Source organism: Eptatretus burgeri, chromosome 8 (genome assembly GCF_056783735.1).
Source record: "Eptatretus burgeri isolate ZD-2024b chromosome 8, Ebu_testis_v1, whole genome shotgun sequence".
Lineage (NCBI taxonomy): Eukaryota > Metazoa > Chordata > Myxini > Myxiniformes > Myxinidae > Eptatretus > Eptatretus burgeri.
The window spans coordinates 5,264,774-5,276,969 of NC_140968.1; the positions used below are offsets into that span (position 1 = coordinate 5,264,774).

Below are 12,196 nucleotides of genomic sequence, written 5' to 3' on the forward strand. Positions count from 1 at the left end.
GACCTCTTTGGTGTAAAGCCTGCCTGCTTTGGACGCTGGTGCTCAAGGAGATGGTGGTGAACCCGGCTATCAAGAATTATCTGAGAAAAGACCTTGCCCAGCATTGAGAACAATGTCACCCCTCGGTAGTTGTTGCAGCCCTGGTGATCACCCTTCCTTTTTCAGAGAGGGATAACAAGGCCCCTCTTCCGGTCAGTTTGGATGATGCCTGTGTTCCAAACCGAGCATAGAAGTGCATGCAACGGCACGAGTCCAGCATTTCCACCAGCCTTGAGAAGTTCAACATGGATAGCACAAATCCCAGGAGCTTTACCTCCTTTCATCTGTTTCAACACAGCCTGTGTTTCCACAAAACGAAGGCGGTTCACAGTTGATTGGAGTGTCAGTAATAGTGATAGGAATACCCCTGACATTAAATTCAACAGCTGGTGGGTCAGCCTTTTACAGCCGCTCAAAGTAACCGGCCCAGCAGACCTTCACTTCTGACTTCTCGGTGAAAAGCCCACCACCCTCCGCTCTAGCTGCAGTACATCGAGGGATGTTGCTGGAGTAACGCAATGCCCAAATTCCCCTGTAAGCAGGACGACAATCACTTGACCACAGGTGATGCTCTTCATCTTTACAGATTCCTCGCACGTAGGCCTTCTTGTCCACCCTTAGCGCACATGCAGTTGTATGTCTCACCTCCCTGAACAGTTCAGCTCTGCCATAAAGCTTGGCCCTCTGATTCTGGTCAATGGTGTGCAGTGTCCCTTGGGAGGCAAAGTTCTTCCTCGCCCTACTACAAACTAACTACAAACTGTGGGTTCCAGGACATCCAGTGGCAGCATTAAGTATGGTAGCTTTGATAGTACTCCACAACTCTTCAGGATTCCCAAAACTTTCAGATCCCCCAAATCCCCACTCAGATTGTTGGCAAACTCCTCAGCTACCCTCTCATACTTGAGCTTGCCAACATCCAGCCGAGGCTGGGATGGTACCATTCTCCTGGATTTGAGCTGCAACTTCAGAGTTACTACAATAAACCTGTGGTCGGTATTGAGGAACTGAGCACTCCGATAGACCCTGCAGTTCCGAATCATCTTCCAGCCACCATCAACAAGCATATGATCAATCTCCATTGCCACATCACCAGTGTTGGAATACCAAGTCCAGCGATGAAGCTGTGGGTGATGAAACGATGAACCGGCCACCCAAAGTCCATGACTTATTTCAAAGTCAAGGAACTTGATGCTATTCTGGTTCACAGTTCCAGATCATCCCTGTCAGTACCAGTCATTGCATTGAAATCCCCCAAGACTGGAAGAGTATCTCACCTGGGGCAATAATCAACCACAGATTCGAGCGTGGCAGAGAATGCGTCCTTCACGGTGAGATCACTCGCCTCAATCGGAGAATATACAGAGACCAAGGAAATGACACCCGAGGACTGACGTATCCTTCGTTTCATAATACGCTCGGTTGATGGGTATTACTTCAATTATCATGGGAGTCAGCTTATTAGACACAGCTACAGCAACTCCTTCAGCATGGTAATCATCAGAGCAATCAGACCAGTTGTAGGTGTAATCAACCACCATGAGCTCAGCACTATCCGGTCTCCCATCCTCAGAGAGTGCTGCAATATCGATGTTCAAATGCTTGAGCTCAGATGATAGCAGAGACAGGTGATCATCCTCTCTTAAGGATAGGACATTTCAGAAACCCACCTGAAGTGACCGCCTCAGGTCAACCCGAGGAGACCGCAGTCTGGTGGGTGACACCTCGGCCCCACTCTGACAGCAAGGGAACGTGACCCAGGAAGGCGACCCCGTGCTTTTCCTCCTATCATCAAAGAATGAGGGTCCCAAAGGCTTTGTCCCAATCCCATTATCCTGTGAGCTCCTCGACAATGGGCAGCTGCACACGAGGTACTCCCACGGAGTGGGTTTTCAGTTTTCTTCGTGTGTTTTGCGGATTGAAGTGTTTTCTGGTGTCCAGAGTGCAAATCCCACCACCAACCTCCCAGAAAAAGGAGGACATCTGCAGACACAGTTGGGCAGCAGATACGGATGGTCATTGGCTCACAAGGGGCTCCTCCCACCCCTTGAGAAGCGGTACATCGAGTTTTAATGCAGCGGTTCCAACGGTAACATTTATTATTTTCCGACAGCAGGAACCCTTTAGACGTACACGGGAGGATCACACAAAATTATCTTTAGTAATATTTCTCAAAGCCAGAGAAAAAAAATGTATACAAGTACATGGAAGGAGCACATAAACAACAACAACAACAACAACAACAACCACAACCATGACAACAACAAAACATGTTATAAAAGATCCTTTTCATGTGTTTTACCTCATTTTACATCCAAAACAATGGGGGGGGGGGCAAGCCTCTTGTATATATAAACAGGAGAGGGTGTTGTTTGGCAGGATTTCAGTTTTGGGCCTGCAGTGTATATAATATGTAGATGCTCAAACACGAAAACGCTCAGATTTCACAATATTCTCGTCACAATACCGTCTCATGAGCAGATCGTGTACATCAGGAACACACACAAAAAAAAAAATCTACTGCGGAAGAACAAATACAGCATTTGTACTTACAAAGAAGGGGTTAGTGTTCAATGGAAGAACAATTCCAATTAAAGGTCTCGGCGTTTACATCAGCAGTTTGGACCACACATACACATTCACCCGGCTGAAGCAATAGCGAAGCGGTTCCAAGGAAAAGAGCGTGGAGAGCAACATTCCGCTCAAGAGTAACTTTGGTTTACAAATCAATCAATCGTTGCAAATGACTGAGGGTTTCTGTCATTTTCATGTGGCCCTCTTTTGTACATTGTGAAAACAATGATTTTGTTGGAGGGGGATTAATGTAGCATACTGTATTTTGGTTAGGCCCCTCCACCCCTCCCACCCCAAACCAAACCTCCTCTGCCATTGCTCTGTTTCTTGTCTTGCAGCCTGTGGGTTTTGTCATGTTTGGAAGCAGATCTGAAGCAGAAGCAGCGAAAAATGCACTCAATGTGAGTCCATAAACCTCTGGTACTGACACGCAAACATTCCACGAGAATATCCAATGTAATTCGAGCCTTCATGGAAGTAAAGTTGGAGAAATTAAAAACAAAATTTTTTTTTTCATACCGTACTTCCCATTATTACGAGGCCGTTCAGCCATTAATTGCAAACACAATGCGATCAAAATTGATCATGTTGCTGCTCTCTTATTTCTTTGTACAAATGATAGGCACACCCTTCCCTCCTCTCCCATTTATTATTCTTGTCTGTAAGGTGAATCAATGAGAAGGTCACCTGTTACATCATCGAGGGCATTGGTGTGGAGGTGGAGAACAGGTGTGGATTGGGTGACTCGTGTATCCCATGATACATTGTGACGTCTTTAACCACGTCCCTATATACCTCATTATTCAATCAAGGCCATCGTTAAGACGAGGATCAAAATAACTTCAGCTGTTTGTATATTTATTTAACTGGACAACATGAGGCATGGTGTGCTGTATCCCCCCCCCCCCCCATGCCCTTGTTGAGTCAGGTAACATATCTGTCCTGGCCTTGTGTCACGAACTAGTTTTATTCATTATCATGGTAATCTAGCGTGATATTTGAAGGTTTCCAAAAAGATTGGGATTGATTTAGTGAGGTGCTTGCTTTCAAGGAAATGGGGGGGGGGGGGGAGTTTAATTTATCAAGCACCTGATCCACATGAGAATTGAAATCAGAACCAGAAAATTGGCGTACAGGACCTGCTTATTGTCCCCTGCAACCCCGTGAACACATTGACTGTCCAATTCCCAAGTGAAAGGTATTATGATGATAATAACAATAATGATAACAAGAAAAAGAGCAATCAGAGATTGCAGACCCCTGCCAGGACTTCTTTTGAGTGGTGTAGTTTTATAGGTTTTAGGGTAAATCCAGTTTGGTTGCCAAACCATGTGATCTATAACATAATGTGTGTGAACTTTTTGTTCCTCATGGATAGGAGGTCGTACATGTAAAGTTTTGCCTCAGTCTGTTCAGCCACAACAGAGAAGAAGATTTTTTGAAGGCTTAAAAAAGGCAATATGGCTGCCGAATCACGTGACCGATGATGTCATCATATTTTTTTTCTTCTACGATCCATTTTATCCCAAGATGACCCTCACAATTTTTCATACTGATCGGATGGAGCATTCTGCATATGCAATTATGACGTCATAACAAAGGCACCTATGATGTCATAAAAATCGCACTCATTTCCCATGAGGAGTCGATGCTGTGTGCCAAGTTTCAATTTTTTCCTTGGTGCGGTTTCGGAGATACAGAGGTGCAAAGTTTTCCCATTTTTCCTCTATGGGTGCCATACCACGTGACTTATGACATCATTATTATAATTAAAACATTATACATGAGTTGTCGCGCCAATGGTGAAAACTTTGTCTCAATCCACCAAGCGGTTGCCCAGAAAAACACGAAAGTTCTGTGCAGACAAACAAACAGACAGACAGACAGACAAACAAACAAGCAAATGAAAAATTACTCGTCGAGTGACAACTTGGCAAAACAGCACAAAGTAAAATGGCACTCGGTAGAGCGCATACCTCTGCCAGGTGGAACAGTTCATGTTTTGTATTCCACTGTTGGGCTGGATCTGAACCAAAATCCAATCCGATTGTTCTTGTCACCGATCTAACTCATCCACCGTGTTTTGTCATAACTTGTCCGCAACTTTTTGAGACAAAGTGATATATTTAGTTTTTGGCCCTATCTATCAATTTTAGAAATTAGGCCTGTGTTGACCTTTTGACCTTAAAATTAATAGGTGTTTGAATTCAGCAATCTGATATGAAAATGCTCTTCAAATTTTAAATCAATCGAATGAAAATTGAGGATTTAAAAAAAATTTGGCCAAATTGGCCTTTTGGCTTATTTTGACCTTTTGGCCTATGTTTACCTCAAAATTAATAGGTGGTTGAATTCAGTGACTGATCTGCAAATGGTCTTCAAATTTCAAGTTAATTGGATTAAAATTGAGGATTTTAGAAATTTGGCCTTTATTGACCTCAAAATTAATAGGTGGTTGAGTTCAGCGACCTCATCTGCAAATGTTCTTCAAATTTCAAGTCAATCGGATGAAAAGTGAGGATTTTTGGAAAATTTGGCCCAAATTGGCCTTTTGGTCCTTATTGATCTCAAAATTAATAGGTGGTTGAATTCAGCGACCTGATATGCAAATGGTCTTCAAATTTGAAGTCCATCGGATGAAAATTGACAATTTTAGAAACAATTATTTTTTTTGCCAATTTTGGGTTGACCTTATGGCCTATGTTGACCTTTTTTACTGATGATAACCTCAAAGGTAATAGGTGGTTGACTTCAACAACCTGATATGCAAATACTGTTAAAATTTCAAGTCAATCGGATTAAATTTGAGGATATTAGAAAATTTGGCTCAAATTGGCCTATTGGCCTAAGTAGACCTTTTTGGTCGACCAAATTTTACGAAACTTCAATGCGGGACCGTCGCATGGTCAGTGACATTAATTTCAGAACGATTTTTTTTCGCCAAAGTAACAAACAAAGGGAGGCGATCAACATACTTGTCAAAAAATAAATGCCAAGTAACAAATTAAATGGACCCTAATGCAATACCCTGTACTTCGGCGAGGGTAATAATAATAATAATAATAATAATAATAATAATAATAATAATAATAATAATAATTAATAATGCCCATGTTTCCCTCCTGAAGCAAAGTTAAAAGATGGCAAAAGGTTCCACCAGGAATGACCCAATATCAAATTTTGAGCTTAAAAAAAACAAAACCTTCAGTTTTGACCCTGACGACCCCAAGTCCCCACCCCTGGACCATGCCCCAGGGGTCAAATCCAAAAAATCGTTCCATATTTCATGCATCCCACAATGCTGATTGCAAATATAAAGTTTCATTAAAAATGTTTTAAAATGTTCCCTTGATTGCATTTTTTGGTGATCCCACCCCAGGAACCCAGGGGGGCAGAGCCAAAAGTTCCACTGCTCTTGCACCTTCGTGCCAGGTGATGATCATAACCACCAAGTTTGGTGAATTCATGCCCAACCTTTTATGAGGGGATAGCGTGACGGACAGACAGACAGATGGAGCATATTTACAATATCCCCCTGGTTTATTTCGAAAAGCGTGGAGATAATAATCTATCTATAATTCCAGCAATGTGTGCGTGTCTGTGTGTGTGTGTGTGTGTGTGTGTGTGTGTGTGTGTGTGTGTGTGTGTGTGTGTGTGTGTGTGTGTGTGTGACCGGTTTCTCGACAACCACTGGTCTGATCTAATTGAAACTTGCCAGGTATATTGCTGGGGACCTGAGGATGTGCCTTTTCAAGGTTTGATATTAATCGGACGAGTGCTTCCCAAGTTATGGCCATTTATTTACCAACCAATGACAGGAACCATTGCTGCGGCCATTTTTTATCAGCCAATGACAGGAAGTGTTGCTGCGTAGGCGTGGTCGATGGGGAAAAGAAACTCAGCCGCGTTCGCCATTACGGGTTTTTTCTCTTCTCTTCTCTTTGTATTTTTCCTTACGAAAAGGCAAAATACGTTGGCGCTAATTGAATAATTGGCCATTAAAACTAATAATTTATCAAAACGTTGGCAGATCCAGCAGCCTCCGCATTCTTGCCCTGGACGAGGAAACAAAGAAGAAGCGCCGTTTCCTCAGCGATGTTGTTTATGAAGAGGTGCTAACGAGATAAAGGTGTGTACAATGTACATGGAGACAATTTTTATTATTATTTATTTATTGAAGAAAAATTGTTCCGAAAATAATTTATCAAAAAAATGCACAACTTCTTTTTGTTTCCAATTGTCAAAATGGTGTGGCCTTTGGAAGTGTTAAGGAATTCAGCTCCACTCAACATGCTTGCCAACGAAATACATCTCAATTTGGTGGTGAAAACGGTTCACAACAATGGGTTTCCTTACTCATTGCTCTGCAGTCTGCATTAAACCCCTTCATTTGTCATCTCATTGACCTCATTTCATCTATCTATAATTCCAGCAATGTGTGTGTGTGTGTGTGTGTGTGTGTGTGTGTGTGTGTGTGTGTGTGTGTGTGTGTGTGTGTGTGTGTGTGTGTGTGTATATATATATGTGTGTGTGTGTGTCTGTGTCTGTGTGTGTGTGTGTCTGTCTCTGTGTTTGTGTGTGTGTGTCTGTGTCTGTGTGTCTGTGACCGCTGTTTCCCGACAACCACCGGTCCGATCTAATTGAAACTTGCCAGCTATATTGCTGGGGACCTGAGTATGTGCCTTTTCAAGATTTGATATTAATCGGACGAGTGATTCCCAAGTTATGGCCATTTATTTACCAACCAATGACAGGACATGTGCTGCGTCGGCGTGGCCGATGCGCCATTTAGTAACTAATCACAGGACATGTTGCTGCGTAGGCCGGTGCGCGGCCGGCTGACGATGACGTCACGTGCCGGGCCGGTTACGTTGGGGGTCGATCGGTGCCTCAGTTACCGTGGTGTAGGAGTGCCAATGGTAAATGGCAGCGAATGTCATGGCAAACAAAGACAGGGAGGTAAACTTGATTTTAATGTGGATTTTAATTAACCATGTGTGTGAAAGTATCACAGCAGTTGTTACTTCAATGCAAGCGATAATTCGTGGAATGCATGTGAACATTCCGTATGGGCACGCACTACTTTCGGATGATGACTTAATGTATTGTGATAATTTCTCGATTTCTTATGCGCATTTACAGATAAACACAATGCCCCAATCCAGTCGTCGTTTACAAGAGCGAAGGAACGACCTGTGTGTTTGTTTCTGGCTCGCGGTTTGAAAGTTTTTTTTTAGGGGGGGGTTTAGGGGGAGGGGGGGGTTTGCAAGAGCAAAGGAACGGCCTGTGTGATTGTTTCTGGCTCACAGTTTGAAAGTTTTGTATTTTTTTTTGTACGGCCACGTGAGAGTGCAGAAACAGCCTGTGTGGTTGTTTCTGGCTCGTGGCTTGAAAGTTTTTTTTTTTTTTGCACGTACGACCACACACGTACGGGCACGTGAGAGCGAAGGAACGGCCTGTGTGGTTGTTTCTGTTCAAGCGGTTTTAAAGTATTTGTTCTTTTCTTTTTTTTCCCCACATACGGCCATGCACGTATGGCCACGCACATACGGGCACGTGAGAGCGAAGGAACGGCCTGTGTGTTTGTTGTTTCTGGCACGCGGTTTGAAAGGTTTTTTTTGTTTGTTTGCACGTACGGCCACGCACGTACGGGCACGCACCTACGGGCATGCACTAGTAATAATAATAATAATAATAACAATAAATAACAAATAATCTGAACAGAAACAATACGGTACCACAGCCTGAAAGGCTAATGGTACCTTAATAAACAAAATAAAGAATAATAATAATAATGGTTAAAGTACTCACCACCACCTCTTATCATAAAACAGCTGTTCACCACCACCTCTTATCATCCCCCATCGAAATCCTCGATGTTTTCTTCCCCCGTTAATTCACCCCAAGCCCACCTCCTTCAAATTCCCTGCTTTCCATCCTGAAAGTCCCTGTCATGTCCATCTTGTATTCCCCGTGTTCCCCGCCCCATCCCTCTCCCTTCCGCAGATCTCCGAATGTCTCTGTTCCCCACTGTTTTGTCCTTCCCTCTCCCGCCCCTCTTGTCTCCTGCCCCCCTTGTTGTGCGTTGTGTGTTAGCTCTCATACGAGCCTCAACAAGGTATACAAAATAAATAAATAAAATAAAATAAGAAAGAAATATGTTGGTGATTATATTGGCAGTAGATTAATTATTGAAAATACCTCTACTTTCTATTAATTTCCACGCGTTAAAAAAAAAAAAAAGAAGTGGAGGAGTGTATCGCAATTGGCTCTGTCTGTCTGTCCATCACGCTCTCTCCTCCAAACTAAACTGTTGGGCAGAAATTCACCAAGCTTGGTAGTTATGATCACCATGTAGTCCAAAGCTGCAAGAGCATTCTAACTTTTGGCCCTGTCCCCTGCAGCAAGGTCAAGAGGTCAAATACCAACAACAACAACAACAACAACAACAAAAAAAAAATACAATTACTGGCACATTTCTCAACACTTTTAAAAATGAAACTTTGTATATGCAATCAACATTGGGGGACGTATTAAATATGTAACGACCTTTTATGATTTGACCCATAGTTCATGCCCCAGGGGGTGGGGACTTGGGGTCACAGGGGGTCAAAACAGGAAAAAATAAATTAAACTCAAAATTTGACATTGGGTCATTCCTGTTGGAGCCTTTGCCATCTTTCATATTTGTTTTTCGGAGGGAAGCGTGACGAGTGAGGATTTGCAATGGCGTGCCATCGACTTCCCTCTCGTTGAATAATTCTCCTGATGTGACGTAATGAACGAATCGAGAATTAAAACGTGAATAACAACGGAAAAATGGTGTTGCAATCAGCTTTTACAATCTTCTGTTCCCGTCTTAACTTGAAATTAGAGTTGGCCTGACTGTAAACATTGAGTAACGTCACAATGAAAGAAAATGTATTACTGATTAACTAAACGAGTTTCCCTAATCATTGGCAACCCCTTTAACAGACTCCTCCAGTTTCATACATCAGAAGGCATTCCAACCCACTACTCCTCCGTGCTCTCCTCCCACCCATTGTTGTCACGATGCTGTATCACTCACAGCGTAAAGAGAGTCCCAGAAAAGATGGTAAACACCTCGTCCACATATATACTGCCTCGGATATACTGTATACTTCGGAGTATAACTGATTGCCATTCATGATGGAAGTTCATTTCAGCCTGTAATGTTCAAGTGAAACAGGCCTGGTGAATTTGTTTTATAGTGAGGGTTGCTTGTGTGCTGGTACCCTAAGTGTTGTCCTGATTTGGGCAGTTTCACAGCAACTTTCAATGGCCTACAGTATCTCCCACACATTTTAAGTTGAGCGACTCTGTAATCGATCACGTGACAATATCACGTCACACTTCAAAAATGGCTGCTCCGCTAAGTGTGCGTACGAAACGGAGAACAATTATTGAATTTCTCAAAGATAGAGAAACCGGAAGACGTTCCACCAGTGGATATTCATCGGCGTTTAAATAATGTGTGTGAATGTTGGGCAAAGCGTTTCAAGAGTGGGGAAATCGATATCGAGTGGGGGGGGGGGGGGAAATAACTTCATATTTGCCACATATGTATGCATATTCCCTGTAATTTTCATTGCAATTCAAATTATATTTAGTGAGAAATAAAATAAGAGGCATTACTTTTGTACCGACCCTCATAATATAAATATCCAATTGCGTCACCTGATCATAATCAGGTTATGCAGACATAAGGAAAACATCAACAAGACTATTCAGGCACTCAGTAGAGTGCATAACTCTGTCACACAATGCTTGATAAAGTAGAACATATCGGGGCCAAGAAAAATTTGAAATATCATGCAATATATTGTTTTTGGCCCCATCTTCCAATGGTTAAAAATCACTTAATAATTTTAAAAATTCTCGGATCCGGATCTGGATTCGGATCTTTAACAAAATCGAATCAAGTCTTCCTCATCACACACCCAACATATCCACCAAGTTTCGTCCAAATCTGTCCGCAACGTTTTGAGATATCCTGCACACAAACTTCGAAGAAAAATCTTCGATTTTGCAAGTAACAAACAGACAGAAAGGAGTGAAAACATAACCTCCTTCACCTTCGGGGGTGGAGGTAATTATTGTTTGCAGCTCGAGCAAAAAATAATTTCAGAGTGCAACACTCGTAACACTAAGTGTAGTTCCGCAGAGACTGAAGCTGCTGCACAGACATCAACCACACTCTATGATAGCAAGCAATGTAACCTGGTGTCAAGGAATGTCCAAGAAGACCAGACGACTTGCAATTTGCAGTCGAGGCATGATTTTGTAATTAATTCAGGGTACCGGCGATAACTCACCTACTCTTCATCTTTGACGTTCACCAACTAGTGCTGGCAGACGGGCTCTCCGGTTTAATGTCTGTTCGATACATGGCATTCAAATCCTAACCCACTGATAGACTCTCTGTCATCCTGTTGTTTCACAAGCAAGGCACCACATCAATGAGTATACCTTCCTTTGTTAGATGTTCAGCTCACTGTCCTATTTGCAAGTATTTACTTGGAGATGTTCAAGATCACATGGTTCAATTGCGTGCTGGTACAGAAAATGTCAGACATTGTGTGCTGGTAGCCTGACCAAATTCTAAATTGCTGCTCAAAATTTATGATGGGTCGTGGGCACCTTGATCCCCTCAGATTGGTTGTGGAAATAACAACAACAACAACAACAACAATGCTCACCTCCATTCCTTCAAGTTCTTCCCTCTATTCACTTGTCCATGGAACCGATTCCATGTCCATTGTCATATGTCCTTCCTTACAGTTCTTCAAGAGAGTTGTCCATTATCACCTCATGATTTTTACCACCCCCTGCTATCTTCTCCTCTTGCTGACTCCTCCCACGTCTGCACCACCTGATCTGGAAAAAATTAGATATCACAATTTGACTTCTCATGATTATCATGGATAAAAATGTATGGTAAAACGCCAGACATTGGGAAAGCACATGGGGGAAAAAATGGCCACCCATTTATAGATAATAATTCCAGATATAGAGAGGAGACAGATAGAGAGGAATATTCTCAAAGATAGAGGAATAGAATGTGTTCTCCCAGACCCACCGCTGCTCTCTTTCACTCTTGCTGACCAAAAAAGAGGCAGAGGATGCACGACCAAAAAATGGCAGAGGTGCACGACCAAAAAATGGCAGAGGGTGCAAGACTAAAAAAGGGCAGAGGGTGCAAGAATTAAAAAGGGCAGAGGCTGTAAGCCTAAAAAAGGGCAGAGGGTGCAAAACTAAAAAAGGGCAGAGGGTGCAAGACTAAAAAAAGGGCAGAGGGTGCAAGACTAAAAAAGGGCAGAGGATGCAAGACTAAAAAAGGGCAGAGGGTGCAAGACTAAAAAAGGGCAGAGGCTGTAAGACTAAAAAAGGGCAGAGGGTGCAAAACTAAAAAAGGGCAGAGGGTGCAAGACTAAAAAAGGGCAGAGGGTGCAAGACTAAAAAAGGGCAGAGGGTGCAAGACTAAAAAAAGGGCAGAGGGTGCAAGACTAAAAAAGGGCAGAGGGTGCAAGACTAAAAAAGGGCAGAGGGTGCAAGACTAAAA

General features: G+C 42.8%; 1 protein-coding gene across 8 annotated transcripts in view; it reads left to right on the forward strand.

The window, feature by feature from the left end:
* LOC147020983 (RNA-binding protein with multiple splicing 2-like) overlaps positions 1–12,196 on the forward strand; it is an 85,882-nt gene that overhangs the window by 49,834 nt on the left and 23,852 nt on the right. For 4 of the 8 annotated variants that reach the window (XM_085890757.1, XM_085890758.1, XM_085890756.1 and 1 more), the window contains exons 4-5: positions 2,952–3,014; positions 5,993–6,045. The exons of 1 other annotated variant lie outside the window; for it this stretch is intronic. In XM_085890757.1, the coding sequence (XP_085746883.1) occupies positions 2,952–3,014; positions 5,993–6,045 (116 nt within the window). The remainder of the gene's footprint in view (positions 1–2,951; positions 3,015–5,992; positions 6,046–12,196) is intronic. 3 more of the 8 variants (XM_085890760.1, XM_085890761.1, XM_085890762.1) reach the window with 1 other exon arrangement.